Genomic DNA, 27,414 nt, shown 5'->3' on the forward strand with positions numbered 1-27,414 from the left:
TTAATTACCCTACCCGTAAACGCTCAAATTATTGATTTTTGACCATTTTGTCAGGCATGTAACTCCTATATAAGGTAAGTCTACAACTCCTAATTCTTACTCCTTATTCTACTTGCTATGGGCTAACATTCAAATTTTTTCATGCGTGCCCATCAAAGATAAAAGAAGTCAATCTTTAAAATGTTTCAAAAAATTACATTTTTGAGATTTTTTTAGAAAAAAATTACTCAAGTCTCACAGTTCAAACTTTTTTTATTTAAAGTATGTACGTTTGCGTAAAAAATGCGGAAAATTGTGACAGTCCCAATTTTCAATCCCCAAATCTTTTCTTTGTACATTTCATCCGATCCCTCTATCGTTATTGCAGTCAATCTATTCTATCATCATCATCAAAGGACACAACTTAATCACTCGAAGCTGCCTTCCGAACAATCCCTACATTGCATCTAATCATATCATTGAATATTAAATGTTGCAAAACCGTATTTCTAATATTCCTTACTACGCCAGTCAATGGGAGCAAGGATGTCGTAGGATGGAATTCTGAGCCAAATACCCTCATTAACTGCCCTATACAACTAATTCACAGCTCTAAAAAACCTCACTTCTCTTTCTGAGATACTAATCTGACAAAACGACAAAAGTGTTAAGGGCTCAATTAACTTTTTGACTGTCGCCCACAATAAGAGGTTATTCTCCATATGGAATCATATTTATGAAGAACGTGAGAGTTGCGTTGCCGGCACATAAACAAAGTTTGTCAAAACGCGAGAGGGGCGTTGCTGGCAGCCAATGGATACAATCTAGTACAATAAAATCAAGCCATTAACCTACCAACAAACAACTTGCAACATACTTATAAATCAATTTAAACCTTATTACTGGTAGTATTTCTTCCTGTATCTGCAAATTCAACACATTTCTAGTAGAGTTTTTGTCTGCTCTTAACACGTTAGCTGCCTTAAGACATAAATGATGTGTTGTTTTCGATAACAGCCAATCGTATAATATATATATAAGCTATAACGGACTGAAGGATCATGGATGTAAATATTTTTAAACTGTTGTAAGTTGGCCTGAGGGACCGATTTTTTTTAATATGGCAGTCAATGTATTAAAGATCCTCCATCTGTATTATATATTTCATCTCTTGTTCCTGTGATCTTACATGATTAACTATTTAGTGGGAAATAAGCCACAATTAAATTGAAAAAATAATTTTATTAACGTTTCATTATATTATAATAATTTAATAATTATAATAATTTCATTTAAGTATTTTGACAACGAAACCCGATTTGGGATTCGAAACGTTAATAAAATTATTTTTTTAATTTAATTGTGGCTTATTTCCCACTAAATAGTTAATCATAAAAATGCCACAAGGAAATAGCTTCAGAACAACAGTGATCTTACATACATATTATATCCTATACACATTTTTTAAGTCGTTTGGTTGTTATAATTGGCCATACCACAGACAATTGGCTTGTTGTACATCTTCCATCTGTGTAAGCTTATCACTCAGGTCTTATTTACAGAAATATGATCAAACTTAAAAATTGGAATAAGTCGCAAAGAACACTGTCACTGTACACATCTTATGAAAAATATAATGTCACTCAAATGAAATAAAATCTACATGAATAGATTAGTCTCGAAATTACAATCATTGCCTTAAAGATTCTGCCTTAAAGATTTATGAACTGGCGATTCCGAAAATATTGTTTCTCTCTTTAATTCATTTAAATTCCCATTTGTTTTTAGATTTAATTATATCAATTTACGCCATTAGTATTCAAAACTCAGTGTTGGCGTAATGATATGAAATGATTGTAATTTCAAGACCAATCTATTCATGTAAAGTTTATTTCCTTTGAGTGACATATTTATTTATTTATTAACGGGCTAGCCCAATTCTATAAAAATAAAGAAATTACATTGTTCAATTGATTATAGCAAACGAAATTAATATGAGAATATCAGTAGAAAAAACTAAATGTATAGTGATAAGTAAAGAGCCACATAGAGGCAAGTTAGAAATAGACGGCAAAATTGTAGAACAATTAATGAAATTCAATTACCTAGTAGTAGAGATCACTAGTGACAGGAATATAAGAACAGAGACCACAACACAAGCAACAAAAGCAGCAAGAGTAAGTGGTTGCCTCCGAGAAACCATTTGGAGAAACAAATATCTGACCACGGAAAGTATAAAAGTAAAAGTATATAAGACAACAGTAAGACCTATCCTAACATATGCAGCGGAGACAAGGACCGATACAAAAAAGATGAATCAACAAATCAACAACATCGAAATGAAAGTATTAAGATCAATAGCGGACATATCATTAAGAGACAGACAAAGCACCAGAAGTACCTATACGAGAAAGATGCAAAATTCAAAATATTAACAGGTGGATAAAAACAAGAAAGAAAAACTGGAACGAACATGTAAACCGAATGGAACCAGATAGATTAGCGAACATCTGTAAGAACAACAAACCGTATAGCAGAAGACCCGTTGGAAGGCCGCCGAGAAGGTGGAAAGACAATGTACCGGGTGTTCCAATAAGAATGGCTCTCGGCCATATCTCAGGAGCCGGTTATACTACAGCTTTGGGAAAAAAAAAATTATTACAAAAGTTGCCCCGAGAAAAGCCTGGAAATTATTTTCATAATTGTAAGTCCACCGCTAGAGGGCGTAATTGAATATCAAAAATTAAAAAATCGAAATTTTACAAAATTTGCCTAATGAAAGGACACTGGAAATGCAATCATCGTATTCTTCATAGAATTCTGTGCATATTTTATTTCACAAGTTTAAGTCTATCTGTGCAAATAAGAGGTGGGGGTGAGTGGGAACCTTGTTATGAAAAAATCGCTGTAAGTCAGGTTCTGCTTAATCGATTTTTACAAACTTGGTCTTGTTGAAAACAGCTCTTTTTCGTCAATGTAATAGTTATAATTTGGAAACAGCCTATTACGTAATATGCCGGCTAGAAGGCGCTATTTATTTTTTTTTTAGAAATCTAGTTTTCTTTGGAAAATATTAAATACAAGTATGTATTTTTTCCTGTATTACAAAATTAGACCAAATTAGCAACAGAATACCGAAAACCGCATGTCGATACCTTTCTTCTATCTCGAGATATCTTAAGAAACGTGTAAATTTTAAACATAATATTTTAAACATAACTGTTGCTGTCATATAAGTGGAAATATATAGAAGCACGTAGTGTGCTATGGAAAAAAACAAAGGAACATTGTCCAGAATTCACCGTATATAATGAATCAAAACAACAATAAGACAAATAACACTATAAAATATAACAAAAAAAGAGTGTGTGTACTTTGTACGCGAGTAAGAAGTTATACTTCTATTATTATGATTTTAACGAAATAAATATATTTTAAACAGTTTAATTTTATTTTTATTTAAATATTACACTAATTTTAATACTTCAAATAATACCAAAAAAATAGCGTTAATATGTACATTTTTATGAATTGTTGCCTCCGCGCATTTGCTTTTCTCTCGATGAATCGTAGAAAATGTAAAAACGTCAGATTTTCTACACAAATTTTTAATTTTTATTTCATTATATATTTCGTTATTTATTGTCATCGGTAAACTAAGTTAAGGAAGTCAAAGTGGAAACAAGTAGTGTGCTATGGAAAAAAAATAGAACTATTAGAAGTATTAACTTCAAAAATATGTCAAATTATGTGTCAAATCAGTAAAACATAAAAATTTGTTCATTGATGGTTTGTTGCGGTTTGTTTCTATTAAATTTTATATAAAATTTATACGATGATTCTTACAAACTAAGAAGCATTTGACATGATAGCCACATTCTTTGAATGCATAAGAAATGCAACTAATGCGGCAAGAATATATGCAATGAAATATCCCCAAAAACGTCACCCCAGTAGTAGAGTTTTTCATATTTTGTTTTGATTTATTATATACGGTGACATCTGGAAAATGTTTCTTTGTTTTTTTCCATAGCACACGACTTGCTTCTATATATTTCCACTTATATGACAGCAACAGTTATGTTTAAAATTTACACGTTTCTTAAGATATCTCGAGATAGAAGAAAGGTATCGACATGCGGTTTTCGGTATTCTGTTGCTAATTTGGTCTAATTTTGTAATACATGAAAAAAAATACATATATATATATATATATATATATATATATATATATATATATATATATATATATATATATATATATCCCGTTCACAGCGTAATACGCCTTTGGGTTCCCGTTCGCCAAGCCTGTCTATTCTGCCAGTCTTCTTCAGATAGATTTCTTGCTGACATTGCTTTTGAGATTCCTTGGATCCATGTTGTTGGTGGTCGTCCTCGTTTTCTTTTCTCTGGTGGTACCCATTCTAATATCTTTTTGGGTAGTCTTTCTTCCCCCATACGTCTAACATGTCCGTACCATATTAGTTGTTGTTTTTCGATGTCTTCTATAATTGATCTTTGTACTTTCATTTGTCTCCTGATGTCCTCATTTTTCACATGTTCTAATCTAGACTTTCCCGCTGCTCTCCTCCAAAAATCCATTTCAACTGCCAATAGGTTACCTTTAAGTTTTTGTGATAACTGCCACACTTCTGAGCCATAGACGATTACTGGTTTTAATATGGTATTATATATTCGTTTTTTCGTTTCCGGTCTTATATTTTTTTGCCATAATACTGAATTCAACGCACCTATAACTTGTTTTCCTTTGGTTATTCTGTCTTTTATGGCTTCATCACTTCGTCCTGTCTTTGTCAGTTTTACCCCCAAATATGTACATTGGTCACATTTCTTAATAGTTTCATCTTCTAAGTCGAGGTCATCTGGATTATTTTCTCCTCCTGCGCAAAGATATTGTGTTTTTTGGACATTTACTTCGAGGCCCCATTTTTTGTACTCTTCCATTAGTTTTCTAGCCATATACTCCAGGTCTTCTTTGTCTTGGGCAATAACTACCTGGTCATCTGCATAGTGCAACGTATATAACGTTTCATCCCCAATAGATAGCCCCATCCCTTTACACTTCTTCTTCCAGTGCCTGAGTGCTTCATCGATATATATGTTGAACAGTATGGGAGATAAACAACAACCTTGCTTAAGTCCTTTTGTTACCTGAAAACCATTAGACACCTCTTTTCCTATTTTAACTTTTGCTATTGTGTTCTTATAAAGCTCTTTAATAGCATCGATTAGTGTAACGCTGATACTGGTTTTCTCCAATACTTTCCACAACTTCGCAACAGGCACGGTGTCATATGCTTTTGTTAAATCGACTAAGAGTAAATGCACTTCTCGAGATCTCAGTGTTCTTTTCTCAAGTATTTGGGATAAGCAGAAAATACTATCTATTGTGGATCGTCCTGCTCTGAATCCGTTTTGTTCTTCTGACTCAAAAGGGCGGTATTCTTCGCATATGCGTTCTTTTACATAAGACATACGTTCTTTTACTACATACTTGTATTTAATATTTTCCAAAGAAAACTAGATTTCTAAAAAGAAAATAAATAGCGCCTCCTAGCCGGCATATTACGTAATAGGCTGTTTCCAAATTATAACTATCACATTGACGAAAAAGAGCTGTTTTCAACAAGACCAAGTTTGCAAAAATCGATTAAGCAGAACCGGACCACAGCGATTTTTTCATAACAAGGTTCCCACTCACCCCCACCTCTTATTTGCACAGGTATACTTAAACTTGTGAAATAAAATATGCGCAGAATTTTATGAAGAATACGATAATCGGATTTCCAGTGCCCTTTCATTAGGCAAATTTTGTAAAATTTCGATTTTTTAATTTATATTCAATTACGCCCTCTAGCGGTGGACTTACAATTATGAAAATAATGTCCAGGCTTTTCTCGAGGCAACTTTTGTTATAATTTATTTTTCCCCAAAGCTGTACTATAAACGGTTCCTGAGATATGGCCGAGCGCCATTCTTATTGGGACACCCGGTACAGTCAACAACAACTGAAACAGAATAAGAGGCAGACAAACAGGAGTAATCCTAGTCGCAAGAAAGAAGAAGAAGAATTGATTATAAAGTATTACATAAATACATACTATACAGATGAAAACAATAGCATAATAGAATATAGGAAACAAATATATTGAAATATAGAAATAATAGAATGCTAATGCTAAGGAGGGAAGAGAAGAAATCACATCGTAGAAAATAAAAGAGAACACATAGAAAAAGAACTCCAAGAAATGGAAGAATTAAATAAACCAACTGAAACCAGAAAATTCTACCAAAAACTTAACAAAAGCAGAAAAGAATTTAAACCAAGAACAATGATGTGCAGTGACAAAGGAGATATAGTAACTCACAGAGTGAAATACTACAAAGATGGACAGAATTCTTCAAATAAAAGTTTGAAAAAAACGGAGATCCACTATACGATGGAATTATACTGGATCAAACGGATACCAGAGAAACAATCCTCCCTTCAGTAGCTGAAATGCAAGAAGCAGTTACCAGACTGAAAAACAACAAGTCACCTGGATTAGACAACATTAGCGCAGAATTAATAAAGGTATTCGGAGACTCCCTTTTTGAATGCGATACACGCACAAATAATGGAACATATGGAATAGTAAACAACTGCCACAAGACTGGAATACCGGAGTAATTATTCCACTACATAAAAAGGGAGATCAGCTTCAATGTAAAAACTACCGGGCAATAACGCTACTGACTGTGGCATATAAAATACTGTCAAATATTGTGTATGATTGAAACCATATGCGGAACAAATAGTTGGGGGATATCAATGTGGTTTCTGAAGGCAGAAGTTCACAATAGATCAGATCTTTGTCTTGAGGCAAATCTTGGAAAAGACTAGTGAATTTAATATAGACACACATCATCTCTTCATTGATTTTGAGAGTGCCTATGATAGTATCCATCGAGAATTGACTAATCAACGCCCTGAAAGAGTTTAATATTCCAACTCAACTCATTGATATAGTAAAAGAAACACTTAAAGTACAAAGAAAAATTCAAATTCAAAACGCACTATGGTTTGTTTTTTAACCAAGAGGAGTGATTCAAATTTACCGCGCTGTATTGCTTGTTTGTAATTGGTCCAACCGCAGGCAAGTTTACTCCACTGTTATAAAATGTTGACACTAATGACATTTATCAAATTTTGACACTAGTGACATTTCATAGGTTAATTAAGTTATATCGGCGATTTTTTTGTTTTCTGTGTTATTCCTTTAATTTTTAGATTGTTAGTCTGCTTTTATATAAAAAGCAGTTGTTTTTGGAACTCTTTAGCGACATATTAATTTAATATAATATTTATGGATTACCGTTGAGGGCCGACTAGATCAACCAAAAAAGAAGATGTATTTGGTTATTATTCTAGTGACTTTCTTGGGTGTGTATCTGTCTTTTTAGTTTACTCCTCTTGGTTAAAAAATAAACTATAACAGATACAATCCATGTTAGAACAGGCCTACAACAGGGAGATGCCCTATCCTGTATTCTATTCAGCATCACATTAGAGAAAATAATTAGAGAGTCTAAAGTCAACACCAGAGGGAATAATAATAACAAAAAGTGTACAAATATTGGCTTTTGCAGATGATGTTCATATCATAGCTAGAAGCGAAAGAGAAATGATAGATGCATTTAACGCGATAGAAAGAGTGGCAAAAAACAGTGGCCTAAATATTAATGAAATAAAAACCAAATACATGAATCGACAGGCCTATAAATAATAGGAGACTATAACATCGAAAACGTGAAAAATTTTACATATCTAGGTTCACTTGTTAACGCAGATAACAATAGGTTTGTTCTATCATCAGTTTCAAACAGTAATAGCGGACCAGCGCGAGTAGAGGGGATATTCTTTTTCTCATGATCATCTTTCAGTGCGTCACAGTTGGTAATATCATTAATAAATAGATTAAAGAGTAATGGACCCAAGTGGGACCCCTGTGGTATACCTGACTTAACAGAAAAAGTTTGTGAGTAAAAGTGGTTCACTCAGACCTGTTGAATTCTTTCAGTTAAATAACTCTGTAACCACTTCAAAGTAACTGCAATATTTTTCATAAGATTTGTGCAGTGTACAAGCAACAAAAAACAACCAGAATCAATTTTACAAAAATATTAACATTATAATAAACAATGTAACACCCCCGATAGGGGCTTCACGACCTTGACGTTGGTTCGGGGGCTTAAGCTGACTGTTCAGATAGGGCCGTAGTCTGGCGCAGGAAGTGGATCAAGTATGTGTGTACGAATGCATGGGATCTCCCTAATAAGAAGCTCTCCGATGAAAGAAGGCACCCCCTATAAACGGGCAAGGCCTAATGCATGGTAAGTATGAAAGGATGTGAAACAACCTCGCTAGACCGGTTCCTGTCACGACTTAGCTCTCTGGAGTATCTGGGAATCTTTCCTAGGTACTCGAGAGACTAGGAATGTATGAACTGCTTCAGCGACCAAGAAGTAGCCCGCCCTAAGTTAACCCACCCATGTCTGGTTGTACCACTCCCCTGGCGTAAATTTAAGTAGAAGACCCTCTGGTCTTCACTGCCACATCTCCATTCTACGGCACTGTTCACATCGCGAATATATAGTCAACCGACCCGATATTATCTACCAGCTGTATCTATCCTACACTCCGAGTACAACCAGAAAATGCTATCCCTCCTTCATCCTTTTCCCCACTAAACCTACACCCCCAACACACAAGGTAAAGGTGTAATTGTACCGTGCCCAGGCCTGCATGGCAGTTGTGTGTCTAAATTGAACTGTCTCAAACGGTCGACTGGGGGAACCAGGCCACACCCCCTTTCATTTAAGGCCTTGTACCGGCACAGGGAGCGCTGCTGGTATGGACAGTTTATTTCTCCCATACTCGTGGGATCAATATGGAACCATGCAAAAATTTAAAAGATTTAACCCTAGGGGTCTCGCAGGAGAACCCAACAAACAATCAAACTTCCACTGAGACTGTTCGGCAGAATCTGGAAGAAAATAATCCCATCACATCGGGTAATAAAAATACTGAGGACGCAATGCGGACTCCTTTAAAAGATGCTGAGGATGAGGTTTCTCGGCCAAAAATATCTGGGGCACAGAGAAGAAAGCTTCGGAAAATGAGAGAACAGGGAATTGACACTCCGAAATCACACAAGCTGTCAAGCGGACTGTGTCTGATAGAAGCACTCCTGAGGAGAAATTAACAGAAAAGAGCAGAACTGCTGCTGCCTCTTTCAAAAAGCTCAGCAGCAACTACAAAGCAGCTCTTACGGGAATAAAGACGGCAATAATTCCCAAAGAATACCCAGACATATCTGTAACGGAAAAAGACGTTGGGGCAATAAAAGAGGTCCTAATTAAACTTATCGATGAGGTTCCTTGTGCACCTCGTTACGAAGGTAATCGGCTCATGGATGGATACTATGGGTTGATATGTGCTGACGAGGAGTCCTTTAAGATCACAAAGGATTTCTTAGAAGAAAATACGGAGTGGAAGGTCGTTAAGGCTGAGGAACTCCCAAAATCGAAGCGTGTACTGATGTACCTTCCAGAGACTAAAAATGAGGATCTGAAAGTGCCACTGGCACGAATTGAAAAACAAAATCCTGAACTAAGGACCAGTCGTTGGGCAATTCTGAGTTCCAAACCAGCAACTGACGGAGGACTGCATGTGAGTCTCCGAATTGATAAGGAGTCAGAGGCACAGCTCGAAAGGCTTCAATGGAAGCCTTATTACCTTCTACAGCGAGCAAGTATTATACCGTTGGAAGAGGGTAAAGCAAGACAGGCTGGGAACATTGGGGAACCAAAACCTGCAACGATTACTTCCGAACTGCAGGAGGCCGAAGGGGAATCTATGCAGGTGGAAGAAATTACAAGAGGGCCTGTTAGAGACCCCAAAAATGAATAAACTGCAACATTAAGATTATACAGATCAATTTGCAGCACAAAAAAACAGCTTCGGCACTTTTGTGCCAGGAAGTAGCTGAGAAAAACATTGATATGGTGCTTATTCAAGAACCGTGGATAAATGAAGGTAAGATACGGGGATTAAATGTTAAGGGATGGGAACTAATTTTGGGAGTACCTGACAATAAAATCAGAACTTGTATATTTTGTAGATCTGACCTTAACCTGGTACCAGTTATGGAGCTCTGTACGGGAGACATGACAGCTGCCAGAATTAAACTGAATTGCAATGGGTTGGTTACAGAGTTGATTGTTGCGTCTCTTTACCTTCCTATTGACAGTAAAGAACAACTTCCAGGGACTAACATAGAGAACCTTCTAGAATACACCAATGATAAGCATACAGAACTTTTCATTGGAGTCGACTCCAACGCCCACCACATCATTTGGGGAAGCAGAGATACAAACAATAGAGGTAAGTTACTTTTTGAGTACCTTTGCACTACTGAACTTGATCTTCTGAACAGGGGTAATAAGCCCACCTTCAGGACATCAAGAGCAGAATCACTAATCGACTTAAGCCTATGCTCTATGGGGATTGGGAACATAATATCTGACTGGCATGTGTCGGATGCGTTATCCTTATCGGATCATGCATACATATGCTTTGAGATAAACTCGGTCAAACCGGAACCAAGGTTCTATAGAGACCCTAAGGTGACCGATTGGGAATCCTTTAAGAGGGATCTTGGAACAAGGGTACGGAATTATCCTAAAAGGCCAAAAAACAATGCTGAGGTTGAGATGGCAGTAGACTGGTTGCAGCATGCAATAGTCGTCTCATATGAGGAAAACTGCCCGTTAAAAGAAAGTCGCCCTCCCAGGCAAGTAACTTGGTGGAATAAGGAGCTGTCTGATCTCAAAAGAGAAACAAGACGGCTCTTCAATAGGGCGAAGAAATCAGGTGATTGGGAAGCATATAAGGCTAAACTGAAAACCTATAATAAGAAAATCCAATCCGCTAAGGAAAGATCCTGGAGAGAATTCTGTGAAAACATTGAAAGTGTACCTGAAAGCGCCAGGGTTAACAGAATCCTCAAAAGAGATAACATTAACAAACCCAAGTCAATGAAATTGCCCAATGGGAAGTATACGGACACAGAGAAGGAGGCTGTAGAGCATCTTTTAAGTGTTCACTTTCCAGGGTTGACGCAATTGACTGCTAATAACAATCATCAAGCAAACAATAGCCCAACCAAAAGGGACTGGCTGACCTCTGACGAGATCTTTGGTTCTCACAAGGTCAGATGGGCTACTGAAACTTTTGAACCTTATAAAACTGCGGGACCGGATGGTATATTTCCTAAGCTTCTCCAGGAGGGTCTGGAAATAATCATGGGTCCCCTGATCACAATATTTAGAGCTAGCCATGCTCTGGGATACATTCCCAAAGCTTGGAGAAGGGCAAGGGTGGCGTTTATTCCCAAACCAGGAAAAACAGATTACACCTTAGCAAAATCCTACAGGCCTATAAGTCTGACCTCATTCATGTTAAAAACCATGGAAAAAATCTTGAACGAACACATCAAGAAAAACAATTTAAATGAAAATCCACTGCACCAACGGCAATGGGCGTATCAGGCAGGGAAATCAGGTGAAGCCGCCCTGCACAATCTAGTGTCGGAACTCGAAAGGAGTCTGCATCAGAAAGAAGTCGCCCTTGCTGCATTTTTAGATATAAAAGGTGCATTTGATAATACCTCAATCGAGTCTATACAAAGCGCACTGGTGAGGAAGAAAATCAACAACACAACATGCAAGTGGATTATTCAGATGCTTCAGAGCAGAATAATATCCACAGATACGCATGAAGATACCATAAATCTGAGGGCAACTAAGGGATGCCCTCAAGGCGGTGTATTGTCACCGTCATTATGGAACATAGTTGTCGATGATCTGATTCATGGGCTAAGCGCCCAAGGAATCTGGGTCCAGGGTTTCGCAGATGATATCGTGATAGTAACTAGGGGAAAATTTCCCAGCACTGTTGCGTATCAGATGCGATATGCCCTTTACTACATAGAGAACTGGTGTCTGAAAGAGAACCTCTCCGTGAACCCTTCTAAAACTAAACTGGTAGCCTTTACAAATAAGAGGAAGCTTACTGGACTGAGTGAGCTGAAATTATTTGGAGAGGTACTGGAAAGAACCAATGAGGTTAAGTATCTAGGGGTAACCCTGGATTCGAAACTCAATTGGAATACTCATATTACCAATATAACCAATAGGGCTAAGCGACTCTTCTGGAACTGCAGACGAGTTGTAGGTAAAACCTGGGGATTGAAACCAAAGGTGATATGTTGGTTGTACACATCAGTGATACGACCGACAGTTACTTATGGGTCAGTACTCTGGTGGAGAAAGACGGCTTTGCAATCTTGTGTGACCACTCTCACCACCCTACAAAGACAAGCGCTTCTAAATATAACAGGAGCCTTGAATAGTACAGGAACGGCTTCATTAGAGGCTATCACAGGTCTCCCTCCGCTGGAATTGTATATTTCGGCGGTAGCCTTTATGACCATCCTGAGGCTCAAAGCAAACAATACTTGGAGGCCAAATTATGTATTGAATAGCCACACAAACATTACTGGGACTATACTTGAGGAATACATCTTTATGATGAACTTAGATATGATGACACCAGAACTAATCTTCACCGAGAAGATTAACACAATTATACCATCTAGAGAACAAAAAGTCCCAAACATTAATGGAGACTTAATATGGTTCACTGATGGATCTAAAACTGCCCATGGTACTGGATCAGGAGTCTTTGGGCAAACATGTAACTATAATAAATCTTACAGCCTAGGTCAACATACAACGGTGTTCCAGGCTGAAGTTTTTGCTTTGGTGGCCTGCATTGATGAAATAATTGATGAGGACCCTAAAGCTAAGAGAATCAACATTTACACAGATAGCCAATCGGCTATTCTGGCTGTAAAGAACCCTCTCACCAAATCAAAACTGGTGAGAAACTGCAAAGATCTCCTCAATAACCTGGCAAAAGACAACAAAGTGTCTTTAATATGGGTGCCGGGTCATGAAGGGGTGCATGGGAACGAACGAGCAGATATGTTAGGGAAACAAGGCTCGAGAAAAACTTTTGAAGGCCCAGAACCTTTCTGTGGCATCACTAAAGATGCTATGAAAAACGAGGTTCAGAAATGGCTGATAAAGAATCATCAAAATAAATGTAGAACCACTCAAGGGCAAATCCAGACTAAAAAAATAATCAAGAATATTGATAAAAAACTCTCGAGCAGTTTGATGAACCTCAATAAACGAGAGATCAAAACGGTCACTGAAATGGTGACTGGACATTGTCGTTTAAGAAATCACCTATACAAACTAGGTAAGGTGAATGAACCATGGTGCAGAAAGTGCGAAATGGAAGAAGAAACTGCCATACACATACTATGCTATTGCAGTGTGCTAGATGATGTAAGGCAGAACTTCACTGGTCACATGAGGTTTGAACCAGAAGAGATCTTAAAACTACCAATGAGAAAACTGTTGGCCTTCGTTGAGGCCACAGGACTTATTAAAGTTTAAGGAGAAGAACAGGGTTTGGTACAAAGGTCTTATGACCAAGTGCCAGAGACTAACGAGTCTCGCCTGAGTTAAGAAGAAGAAGAAACAATGTAACAACTACAATTAATTTTACAAATACGAAAATTATAATAAATGTTCAAAATTATCACCCTTTTGTTGTAATAATAATTGACACCTTGTTCTTATAGATAATACATAATTAATGAGTGCAGTTAAACCCACTTATTAGAATACTGGTTATAGGAATATCTCTCTTTAAGGAATAGAAATTTGAGGTCCCGGAACATTACTTTTAGCCACCAATGATCAGATATTAGAATATCCAGGTTATAGAAATACTTTTGCATAGCACAAAGCCTATAATTCGACTGTATATATACGCTCTCTTTATTTTTCTAAAGGCTTGATAAATTCTTTGTAATAATTGTACCTTAGTGTTGAAGTCAGTTTTATAAATATTGTTATTTAAAAATTCCCAAATAAAAAAATCAGCAGGATTTACTTAGGTTCTGGTGAAGGAGAGGCCACCAACAGGACCATGTGCTCCAAGCTACTGATTATGAAATTTTTCATTTAAATAATTTCTAGGGAATTTCACACTATAGTCAAGTGCTTCATCTTTTTGCTACTAAAATGTTTTCCTTTAAGCCAAATCATCAAAAATGTAGTGACATTCATTTCTCGATAGGTATACAGGGTGGGCCAAATAAAAGAGTCCACCTCGATATTTGGCAGTAGTTATGTAACGAAATGCAGAAACAGGTCAATTATTATTTTTAAGTTACAATTTTTTGATATTATATTTCATACTAGTGACATCATCCACCTGGGCGTGATGGCGTAATCAATGATTTTTTAAATAATGAGAATGTGGGTCGTGTGGTAGCTCATTTGAAAGGGTGTTCAATTCTCTCGGTGTGTCTCAGTAATATAAACAATAATATCATTATTTTTACAGGGTGGCCAAAAAAATAATTTTTGAATAATTAAATTAACTGACACAAAAATAAGAATGTATGTAATTTATTTAACTCAAAATACATTCTATTGCTGTCAGAAAATAGAAAAAAAATGTTTATTTGGTAGATAAATATTGCTTTTCGCTTAAATTAAATGTTCAAAATATCAAGAGGTACATAGGTGATAGGCTGTTTGTGGTTTAATTTAACTGAAAAGAAATGTTTATTTATGATATAAACATTTTTTTTTTATATTTCTGACAGCAGTACAATGTATATCGAGTTAAATAAATTACATACATTCTTCTTTTTGTGTCAATTAATTTAATTCAAAAAATTATTTCTGGTCACCCTGTATAAATAATGATATTAATGTTTATATTACTGAATAGAGAATTGAACAACCTTTCAAATGAGCTTTTCCTATTTAAAAAAATCATTGATTACATCATCACGCTCTGATGGATGACTTCACTAGTATGAAATAAATGCCAAAAAATTGCAATATAAAAATAAAAATCGACTGTTTCGGCATTTCCTTAATAACTGCTGCCAAATATTGAGATGGACTCTTTTATTTGGCCCACCCAGTATGTGGCAACAGTTAGTTATCAAATACCTACATGATCAACTAATTTATTATGCTTAACAAAACAATTAACGATGAAGAAACAATTTTAGACCACAACATATAATGCAGGAATACAATGCACTATTACAAAAACACTAGTCATGAAAACCTACATCCATTGATAACATTTTGTCATTTTACTGTCATTAACATCAACACAGATTTTAGTGTTTCAATGTTATAAAATGCGGCCTGACCAGATCTTTGTCTAATAGAATACTTTTAACACATTGCGTGTCACGCCTTAATCGGGATAATACATATATCGCCGCCGCCTACGAAAAGTATAACTCCAAAAAATGCCGTTAAGAGTAGAACTTTCAATGAACGCCGCGAAAAATATTATTTTCGATTATATGATTGTGAAAATTATAATCCCTAATAAAGTGTTACGAAAAAATTTATTTTTTGAGGAGTATCGGCAAAAAACATTTCTGTTTGTGGGTCCACGAAAATTATAATTAGTAAAAAGTTCTCAGAAATAATTGTTTTCGTCGGCAAAAACAGAAACGGAAAGGGATAATTGTTTTCGTCGGCATCTATTATGAACTAAATCTTTTCGATATAACTATTTTGGGAGTTCGAGAGTATCTTCGCGGACAGGCATTTAAAAAAAATGTAATCGCCAATACTTATCAAAGAGTTATTATTTTCACTGGAAATGTATTAGGAATCACATTAACCATAGGTACCAGCGATATGAGCGACACGTGGCATGCAATGTGTTAATAAGCAATCACTGAATAAATAAATTTCAGTAACTAAAATGTACTACCAGAGCAAAATAGTAACAAAAATTGTTATACGAGTTTAATACCTTTGCTGTGTTACGAGACAAATAGACCTCATATTACACTATTTATTTATTAACGGGATAAACCCAATACATACAAAATATAATAAAGCAGAGCTTTCGTCATAATAATGAAAACATAAAAATTAGATACACGTAAAACTACAACTATAAAACACAAACATAAAAAATAAAAAAGAATATAAATTATTTTCAAAGGAAGAAAACAACTGATTCAATTACAACGGTTACATTTATTTAATTTTTTTCAAATTCAAAATTCAAGACGCCCGATTTCGTGTTTGATAAAAGAAATTGAAGAAACAAACAGATCTATTAGATGACTAAACTTGTTTCCATACAGGGTCAATCTACTAATTGGTGCATATGGACCATAATTGAATCGTTTATTTCAGAAAGGGGTCAAGTCACAAAAACCTGCTTTTGAGAAAAACAAAAAAAAAACGTGTTTACATTCAACAAAAATTTTATTTATATAAAATAAAAATTCTCACTAATAACCTGTAGTGTTTGTCAAAAAGTATTGTATTTTTCAAAAATGTATCTTGTTAATTTGTTTAAGAAAAAAATAAATAATTTTTTGCACTTGACCCCTTTCTGAAATAAAGTTGGTGTTTACATTCAACAAAAATTTTATTTATATTAAATAAAAATTCTCACTAATAACCTGTAGTGTTTGTCAAAAAGTATTGTATTTTTCAAAAATTTATCTTGTTAATTTGTTTAAGAAAAAAATAAATAATTTTTTGTACTTGGCCCCTTTCTGAAATAAAGTTGGTGGTTTCACAATTTTTAAGCAAGGAGTCATGCGTTGCATGGCCCCTTTCTGCACTAAACGCTAATTTCTCTGCGCTGCCAAGGCAACACCTATGGCAGCAATTGATTCCTTTCTGCAACAAAAGCTGTATTTACGTTTAAATTAAAAAATTCCACCAAAATGTAATTTTGTTAAAATTAGTCACTTGACCCTTTTCTGAAATAAACGATTCAATTTGTAGCATGCCGTTGTTCTTATCCAACATCTAACATGACTCTTCTGCGTTCAAGAGTTTGTAAATTTAATCTCATTAATAATATATTGTCATAAGTTTAATTTCTAACTGTTAAACCCATCTTAAAAGCTGCAAAACGTAAAAATTTGTTTTGAACCTTTTCAATATTCAGGATTTGATATGCATGACTAGGTGACCAGACAAGAGAACTATAATTTAATCATTGATCTCACGATACTGCAATATAAGATTTTTATTGTGTGAATTGACAAATCTTTTGATGAACGTAATACAAAACCCAACATCTTAAATGCCTTAGAAACAGTATGGTCAATGTGAGAGTAAAATGTTAATTTACAATCAAATATTATACCTAAATCCCGAATTTCGTTCACACGTGTGACAGGAGTATTATTAATAAAATATTGATGGTGAATAGGCGAACTGGATCTAGCAAAAGTTATTAAAAAGCATTTACTAATATTAAGTTCCGTATCATTTCTACCACACCACTCATAAAAATCATTTACTTGTGACTGAAGCTGAGAAATATTATCCTCATTTTTGACAGTCTTATATATTTTAACATCATCAGCAAACATTAAAAAGTTAACTTCCTTAAAAATATAGTGAACATCATTCAAGAACAAATTAAATAAAAGGGGGCCACAGTGGGAACCTTGCGGTACTCCAGATGTAGCTGTAAAAGCATTAGAAAGAAAACATCCTATTTTTACACTTAAACTTCGATTGGTCAGGTAACTTTGCATCCAATCAAAGAGACTTCCAGAAATACCATATGCTGTAAGTTTCGCAAGTAAGATATTATGATTGACCCTATCGAGATTCACTTTGACACTGACGTTAGTAATTTCTTTTTGGGAAGTTCAGTTGTCAGAAGTGGCTGGAAATTACTACACAACCAAAGCACCTGCTCAGAGCCAATATTATTATGAGTAAACAGACATAAAAATAACATAAACCTTACGCCAATCAATAATTATTTATTTACAGCATTATAATGTATTGATAACAAATGAGAAAATTATTTATTGTACAAAATAAAAATATTTTGTAGAAATAAACTCCACAAAATTTTATGAGATTAGTACACTCCCACTATTTCTAATAATTCTTCTTTTTTTAATGAAAAATTAAGTTGAATTTAGCAGTTAATAGTGTGAGGTACCTACGAATTTTTGTGTTGTATGTTTCCTATTCCGAATGTGTCAAAGTGAATCTCGGTAGAGCGAATTCAGTTTAACTTGTTTTCCGAAGCAATAACAATGTCATTCTGATAAAGAAGTAAATTAGTTACTGTAGATTTACCCTGTACAAAACCGTGCTGTTCATTCACCAGAATGTTACTGAATTCACAAGTAAGCTGCTTAGTAACTAAATAATCTAATAATTTTGGAACTGCTGATAAAGTACAAACTGCTCTGTAGTTTTCAACATTTGACTTTGAACCAGATTTAAATATAGGTTTTACGTAACTACGTTTTCAGCAATCAGGGAAACCCCCTTCTTGCAAAGATTTATTGAAGAGTATATACAATGGCTTAGATATAGTACAAACACATTGTTTTAATAGATAGTTAGGAGTGCCATCAAGCCCAAAATTTAGTTTAGGAGACAAATTGTGAATACTCTCAAAAATAGTATTAATGTTAAAAAAATTAATGTAAAAAATGCTCTAACATATAAATTATAACAATCTTTACTTAGTCTATTACATTTGGATCTTAAGTTATGAAAAATAATAAAATCATCATAATTGTTGAAGATCTTATACCTTTTATGATATTTTTTCTGTTCTATTATTAATCGTTTTAACTCCGGGCTAAGCCAAACTGGAAATGTACTTGTCTTACATACTTTTTGAGGAACATAAGAATTTATTGCATGATTGATAATATCATAAAATTTAGACACAGCGTCCTCAACATTCAAAGCCTTTAGTGACTCCCAATTTATTTCCGACAAGAAAAAGTTCATACCGAAGTAATCACTGTTTCTAACGTTTGGCTGTGTCAACAATTATCTCATCTTGCAAAAGGTGTATTTTCTTATTTTTCAAGAAAATTTATTAATTCTTATAGAGATATATTCAATTATAACAGACAGTCTTATGGCTGCTTCAAGATCATACGACCCAAATAGACCTCGTACTGCAATGCTAATTGAATGGGTCTGCTGAATAACGTTGTAAGTGCCACATTGTTCATTTTTGAGAAGTCAAAGGAAATGTTTTAAAATTGTGACAATGGTGCGTTCATACATTTTAGGGGTGAGTAATTTGTATTCAGAAACTTTATTACTAACTCTTAAAATGTTTAAGTTTGCCATTGTTATAATTTTAAAACTTCTTTTTCTATTACATTACATTACATTATTCGGCAGACCCATTCAATTATTGTCTGCATTATCTAGCACTCTTCTAGGAAGCACATCAAAAAATGAACTATTTTTGTGTTAATTTTAAAACTTATTTCCAATTTGCTGTTTAATGAAAATATTAGTGCAGTTTTTAAATAATAAATGTTGAAACGAACCATTTTATTTTTATTATGGCTTCATATTATGATAGTTGTATCTCACTCCTGCTTTTGTGAGCTATATTTATGTCCAATATTATATTAAACAATAATTTGGCCACAAATAAAATATCTTTTATTTTCCCAAAATATTAGTGCAGTTTTTAAATAATAAATGTTGAAACGAACCATTTTATTTTTATTATGGCTTCATATTATGATAGTTGTATCTCACTCCTGCTTTTGTAAGCTATATTTATGTCCAATATTATATTAAACAATAATTTGGCCACAAATAAAATATCTTTTATTTTCCCATCACAGGCAACCTTGAAATGGCTTTACCTTTATGAGTCCTATATGGGTTGTAACCAATGAACTGTCAATACTGATGGAATCGCTATGAAGTCAGTTTAATGAGGCCAGGATGAAATAGAAGATAATCAGGTAAAGGAGGAAAGATAATCTCCATCTTTCATAAACAAACAAGTTGATAGTGCTAGTCAGGTACTTCAGGGTTGTCAGATTGGGGTATTTTCCCACAATTTTGGGGTAATTTGAAAGCGTATAGGGGAACTTCTCCAAGCAGAAATGGTTGAAAGATTTTTTGGGGGGCAAATTATGGAAGATTTTAAGGGGTCATGGGAAACTAAATTTGCGAATGTACACATAGAACTGTATATTATACTCTCATATAATCGAAGAAGATAGGAGCAATGAATTATTTCCAGGGCCCTCTGTTGATAAGTAGTATAATTTTGGTTTACTGTTCTCTACATTTGACTACTAATTTATTAAAATGCGGCAAAAATTTAAATTTAAGTGATTTGAGGGAATTTCAGTTTCTAAGTGGGGGTTTTATAAAATCACATCTGGCCACTCTGGTGGTAGTTACAGTAGAACTCCAATTATCTGGACTCCAATTATCCGGATCAGATTGAGAAAAAGAAAAAATCAAGTTTGTAAAAAAATAATTCATTTTACTGTGATTCAGTATTGTGTGTCAATATTACGTAATGTTAACTTTGTCATTTACATATTGTTGTGTATACTGTATTGTTTTTCATAATAATTACCGTATATGTTCTCCATTGTGTTTTGCTGTAATTACATTTCTTTACCGGGAAAGGCCTTTTTCGAGAAAAATCCAATTATCTGGATTTTTGATTTTCCGGATCGGGTCCGGTCCCAATTAATCCAGATAATTGGAGTTCTACTGTATAGCAAATTTACCTGACAAATTCTCTGTCTCTCTAGGACCTCTCTCTTGTATGTTGGCGCCAATCTCGCTTCACTGTTTGAATGGGAAGGGGCCATTCCATCAGTATTGACAGTTCGTTGGTTGTAACGCAGTGTAGCATAGGTTCACTACGGGACATATGAGGAGCTGAGTATCAAAGACGAACTACTCCATTTTGTACTTTTTTCAGGAAAGCTGAAAAACTGTAGCGCCTTATATTCTCTACATCCAATTGTGATTTTTTTTATGAATATACTTCTAGCGTCTCTGAATACTTCTGAATAACGAAAATGTAAATATATTTATGGTTTATTCCCTAAAATCAATAAAGAAAATGGAGTTGGCCGATTTTGCAACCAAGCTCTGGAGCTGTCCGTTTTTGAACCCAATGTTGACCATTTTTGTCAAATAATCTCTTCCTGGCTTAATTTTTAGGTGCTTCAACTACGTTCACTTGCATTTTTCGGAAAAATAAACCGAAAATATTTAAAAAACACACAAAAACAGTAAAAATAACGTCGTAAACTGTTGGAAACTTAAAACGCAACAGCCACTCTGAGCAGGTTTATTCTAGTGCGCATGACAACGTGACGGAAATACTACCATTCGATTGGCTGTAACGGAGTAGTCTGATTCTGCTACAAAATCAAGTTGGAGCTGTCCGTTTCTGAAGCTGATGCTCGTTTTAAAATGCAATTTTTTGCATTTTCTAGCCGCTTTTGAAACGAAAGCAATTCAGATTTGAATTCCTCGGAAAAAATCCTATAAGACTGTACCTTTAACTCAATTTTGCAAAAAATGGAGTTGTCCGTCTTTGATACTAAGCTCCTCATATATGACTTGTAATGCAGTCAATATAAGTTTATAAATATCTCTAAACACAGCAAAGGTGTTAAAAATTGAATACCTTCATTTAAAGACAAACTAGATATACCTAAAATTATCGTTATATTGATAAAAACTGAGTGGCAGCTTTTGGGGGTAGGCAGGATAGGCCAGGCCTACCCAATAATTTTAAGAGCTTTAAAATTGAAAAAGAATAATTCAAAAATTATGTTAAAGCATGTAAATAACTTTTAAATGTACTAAATCACTCAATAGATTAGCGTCCGTTAAGACAACTTTGTTATATTTTATCAAAGAAAGCACTGAATCGTATTCAGGCAGATATCATTAACAGGCCCGTTCGGCCGTGGCTGACTTCGCTCATATAAGATCTCCGTACGAAAATTGTTTGAAGTTAAGCAGCTTGCCTCGTTGCCACTTGTAACTTGATTATCGAATTGTACTAGGTATAAATTTTCTTTTAAATTGTGATAAACAAATATAAATATACATATAAATAATAAAATATGTAAACTATTTGTATATTTTAGTTCATAATTTTATTTAGTTTCAAAAATATAATTAAATGTAAGTCTGTTACAGTTACCTTCTAAGTACAGTGGAACCCCGATAAGTCGGCCCCCGATAACCCGGAAGTCCGGCTAACCCGGACCGATTTTCATCAGACAAAAATTTAACAAATAAACAATTTAACAATTTTATCAAATAAAAATGTATGTAGGTCAAATAATATTTGAGAGATAATGTGTATTTGTGTAATTTGAACACATATAAGTATGTACAACAGTAAAAATGATTCATGCACACGGCGGCAGGCAGAGCGACCGTCTCAGCTTATCGGAAAGAACAGGCACCTGTCTGTATTCCTTTTCCGTTATTTATGTCAAACTGTCTTAGCATTGTTTAAAATAGACGTGACTATTTAAAAATTCTTTTTTAAAACAATGGCCTTAGTCTGTTCTTAAATAACAACATTGTTTTAATCACTTCCGTTCTGTAATCGTGCTTCAGATTGTGTTTGCCTGATTTTTGTCTACGTAATGGTAACAAAACTGTAATGTTAACAAAACGTAAAAATGTTGTGACAATGGAAAAGAAACTAGAAACATTAGGTAAGATTGATAAAGGCGAATCTTTAAAATAAATTTATTGCAGCATCATAATATGATATTATGATACCATAGGTCTGGATCCCGCGTATGAAAAAAAAGTTGATTAATAGCAAGCTAAAAATTTGTTAATAGCTTAAGGGTGTCTAGTCGGATAAACTTTGATATATGAGAACACTGGAACAGGGGCAGTTTTAATTGTGGAACAGGTAAAAAATCTGAAACGGTCAGAACACGAAAATGGCACATTTGTTTTGTCCGACAGAACAGACATAAACTCTCCGAACAGAGATTAAACTCTCATGCAAAAATCAGACTGCTATTTATCACCTGTCATAATTCCTGTCATTTAACATATTCTACATGTTCCACTCATTAAAACGCCAATTTGGTGATAAATAGCAGTCTGATTTTTGCATGAGAGTTTAATCTCTGTTCGGAGAGTTTAAGTCTGTTCTGTCGGACAAAATACATGTGCCGTTTTCGTGGTCTGACTGTTCCAAATTTTTAGCCTGTTCCACAGTTAAAACTTCCCCTGTTCCAGTGTTCCCATATATTAATGTTTGTCCGACTAGACACCCTTAAGCTAATAACAAATTTTCAGCTTGCTATTTATCAACTTTTTTTTCGTACGCGGGATCCAGACCTACCATTATGGTGTCGGTACATCTCTACAGTATGACTGAGTTTTTACCAAGAAATGAACAAAACTCTACACTCTATACAACTATACGTAATTTAGATGTGTACTGTGCATATGTGTTTCATGTTTTTGTAATTATAATGGAGGTTATTTATTAATTTTTACTATATTCTCCGGCTAACCCGGATTTTCGATAACCCGGATCGGCCACGGTCCCGATTAATCCGGGTTATCGAGGTTCCACTGTACATATTTTTATACATAAAAATAAATTTATATTTGCATATTATGTATTACACATAGATATTTGCTGGCTTGGCCTACCCAAAATTTTACCCCACCAGCCGCCACTGTAAAAAGTTCTTTCTCTGTTGTAAGTAGAATATATTTTTATCTTCTTTTGTTAGGCCAGTGAAGTTGGTTCATGTCAAAGAAAAGTCTGAATATGAAGCATAATATTGAAATTTACGTATATTCTATAGAAACAGTACTACAATTTTTATTTTAAGTATTTATTCCTCATAACAAAAACACATGACTCAGGACAAAAAGTAAAAAGTCTTTGACGTCATTTTGGAAGTCTTTCTAGATTATTGCCATATAATTTTAATACTTACCTTGCATATCATTACAGTTTTCCATAACTTGTGTATTTTCTGGATTTTCAGTTTGCGGATTTACAGTTTCTTCTTCTATATTTTCAATATGTGTCTCCGATTCTCCTGTTACGTGGTTTTCAGGGGTTATCAGTTGTTTGACTGGTTGCTTTTTAAATTTATTCTTACCAGTGCAATTATGATAGAAAAAATTGTCTTGTTCACTAAACAGTTTGTCACATTCACAGCAAGCTAAATAGCAAGGTTCGTTATAAACATTAAAAAATTCATCAAGTGTATTTTTGTAACCAGGTTCGAGATTGTGTCTAGACTGAATATGCTGACACAGATCTTCTAAAATTGAAAACATTCCTAAACAGTATAAACATATGAATCGTTTGTGGAACTCCAGCATATGTATGTACAAATTCCAGTTTTCATAGTATGTACCACATGCCGAACACAAAAATACTTTCCTTGTTAACTTAAAGCCAGAATAATTGTTATCCTGTGACACTTCTTGGACATTTTCTTCATCGCACTGAACTAAATGTTCCTGTAGACTTGGTAATGATTCGAAACCGGCCCTATTACACTTAAAGCACTTAAACTGAACAGAAGGTTGTAAACCTAGATATTGAGCATACTCGGTTATTCTTTGTTTTGGTTTGAGTTTCTTTTTTAACTTTTTAACACTTTTTTCGAATTTGTTGTCTTTAGTATTAACCACTAATTCGTCCTCCTGGCTGGTTTGGTGCAGTTGTGATAATTCAAACAGAGATTCATTGAAGTATGGATTAGAATGAGTCACTGATTCACTAACATTGTTTAAAATGTCTCTTTCACTATTATTTAATGTCAAATTTTTGTATAACTCAGTTTTACTACTTTCTTGCCTGTTATCACTCTCATTAATTACCAAGGCGTCACTTTCTGAGCTATAAGAATTCTCTTCTATATTATTAATTCTGGTGCTATCCCCATTAATTTTTGGAACTTCACAATCTAACTTCTCTAGTTGATTAGTAGCATCATTCCCGCCAGGGAATTTTGTTGTTACAGGGGCCACTACTCCATTTTTTGTGTGCTCTGACACCCATGCTTCTAAAAAAGGGTCCTTTGGACCATTTTCCATAACGAATCTACTTTATTTCTTGTTATCTGCAAACAAAAAAATATGTAAGCTTTTTTAAAAACTGAACTGTCAAATGAAACAGCCCTCAAATTTTACAACAGAAAGTAATATTTCCAAAAGATATTTACCGTTTCATAATATATCTGCCACAAAGCAAGGACATCAAAGCAAAGAGTTGGCGTCTTTTAAAAATAGTTCCTGTTGTAAACTATGTGATAATAACACTTTTCACGTACCTTTACGACAACCGTTGACGTTCTGGACTAAAATATCCAACATTTATGAAGGGCCACATATTTAATAACAAATTCACATATCCCCGCCTTAAGGTTAAGAAAATGGCGCTCCTTTGCGTCGTGCAAGCACTCTGGTGAATGAGGGTTTGAGATGAATAATTATTGGATATAGTATCGAATGTATGCAATTTTTTATATATTTCGTGTTGAAAATTATAAAAGGGCATAGAAGTACAATAAGGGAACAGCTTTTCATGGTTTAACATTTAAAAATTCAATAAAATACTCCTATAGTAAAAAAATGAAAATTTATTAGTGCGCATGCGCGGACACGTCAAATTTAATTATTTTATTTAATTTTATGTAATATTGTAAAATATGGTCCAAATTACCTTATAATTATCAAAAACAATTAAACATTAACTATTTTATTTTTATTATAGTTGGCTTTTATTAATTTTTATACTTTTAACAAAATTTGTATTCCAATTAAATATCGATAAGAGTTATGTGTTGGCATCCTTTGTTGAGCTGTAAATCGATTTCATTATTGATTTAATTTAAATTATTTTAAATTAAATTTATTTTGTTATATTACAACAATAAGATCAGCACTGAAGGTTTAAATAATTTTTATTTTTAGATCCCTCAAACGGCATTAAATTAAGTTAATTTAGAAAATGATGTAAGGAAACTTCATTTGTTTTATTTCGATTTAAACATAAATCGATTTAAATTGTTAGTGGTGAATTCTATCGATTATTGGTGAAAATCAAAATGATGTTCAAAAATAAAGCTGGTTGAATGGCAATCAAAGTAAATTGAGTTTTAATTTCTTAATTTATTAAGTGGAAGCATGTGGAAGGACAATTTCGTTACTATTTGAAAGCCAAAGCACAGTATATACCAAAGTTCTAATACAGGGGTGTCAAAATATGAAAGGGACAATCTTCAACCAGTGTTGCTCAAACTATGGAATGGGCAACATAAAGGAATGAGAAGGTGGCAGAGTTCATAGTTAAATAGAAAAAATATTAACAAATCTAAAATTTACTGACAGCAACGCAATAATACACGTTGTAAATTGGATTATCAGTAGGTACTACGCAATGTATTTAATAATGAACTTTAGTAATTAATACCGCAATTAAATTAAAAAACACAAAATGCAAAGATAGTCCAGTCGAATTAGACAAAAAAAGGCCTAACCTTGCATGGCAGGCTGCCCAAAATTGTATTATTCTAACCAGTGGTGTCATCGTGTGGGAACGCGTGGGAACGCCGTTCCCGCACTGGTTAAGAAAAGAAAAAAAAAATAATAGAGAATTTAGGTTTTGTAAACAAAAATTGGCAGTGCGTTCCGGCACTGCGTTCCCGCACTGCTAATTTTGCCATGACACCACTGATTCTAACCTTGAGAGGGGGCCAATATTATCTAGTGTAAATTTAAAATCGCGACTGAATTCCGCGTTTGTGTTAGTCGCCATCTTGATATTGAGGACCGTTTTAATAGTCGTTTTAAGAGTCGTTTTTGTTCAATATCTCAACCATTTTCAAGTTTTCGACAAAAATTTTACGGACTGAAATTGTTGCAATAATGCGATTTCCTATAATTTCGTTTTTACAATTTTTGTGTGTGGCTAATATTTTCCGATTTAAATGCGAAAATAGTGGTGGGGAGGGGATTTATCGAATTGTATCTCATATATTATTAACTTAAACGGCATAATTGTACATAAACAAAAATTAATAAAGAAAATTATATTTTATACAATTTTGACCTCTTTCAAAAATACTTACTTTACTTTTTCGTGTCTGGATCCGACTACAGTTTTTCTGCCCAATATCGGGCTACGTCTACACCCTTTGTATTTGCGAGCCATAAATCATCGAGGGTACACTGTGATGGGCAAAGTCTGCATACTCTCAGATGCTCCACGCTCTGTATTTCCCCACACTCACAAAGTGCGTCGTTATCTGTCTTGATGCCCCATTTAATAAGGTTCTGTTTTACAGGGGTAACACCTGTGCGTATTCGGTTGAGTGTCCGCCAGGTTCTCCAGTCCAGGTTCATTCCATTAGGTCGTTCTGGATGTAGGGGGAACAG

The 27,414-nt window shown here is 34.4% G+C and overlaps 1 protein-coding gene and 1 long non-coding RNA gene across 3 annotated transcripts in view; one reads left to right on the top strand and one right to left on the bottom strand.

Annotated features, from left to right (window-relative positions):
* Positions 1-25,591, bottom strand: part of LOC114341779 (uncharacterized) — a 119,313-nt gene extending 93,722 nt beyond the window's left edge. Inside the window, exons 1-2 of one of the 2 annotated variants that reach the window (XM_028292587.2) lie at positions 25,308-25,591; positions 23,958-25,097 (exon numbers count right to left, since the gene is read on the bottom strand). In XM_028292587.2, the coding sequence (XP_028148388.1) occupies positions 23,958-25,071 (1,114 nt within the window). In that variant the 5' untranslated portion in view covers positions 25,072-25,097; positions 25,308-25,591. Of the gene's footprint in view, positions 1-23,957; positions 25,098-25,199 lie in introns of both variants that reach the window. The other variant, XM_028292588.2, reaches the window with a different exon arrangement.
* On the top strand, positions 25,212-26,128 carry LOC126882040 (uncharacterized). Its single transcript, XR_007697092.1, has 2 exons — positions 25,212-25,487; positions 25,951-26,128. It is a non-coding gene; the product is annotated as an uncharacterized LOC126882040 (long non-coding RNA).
* The last annotated feature ends 1,286 nt before the right edge of the window (positions 26,129-27,414 follow it).

Source organism: Diabrotica virgifera, chromosome 3 (assembly GCF_917563875.1).
Source record: "Diabrotica virgifera virgifera chromosome 3, PGI_DIABVI_V3a".
In the NCBI taxonomy this organism is placed as follows: Eukaryota; Metazoa; Arthropoda; class Insecta; order Coleoptera; family Chrysomelidae; genus Diabrotica; species Diabrotica virgifera.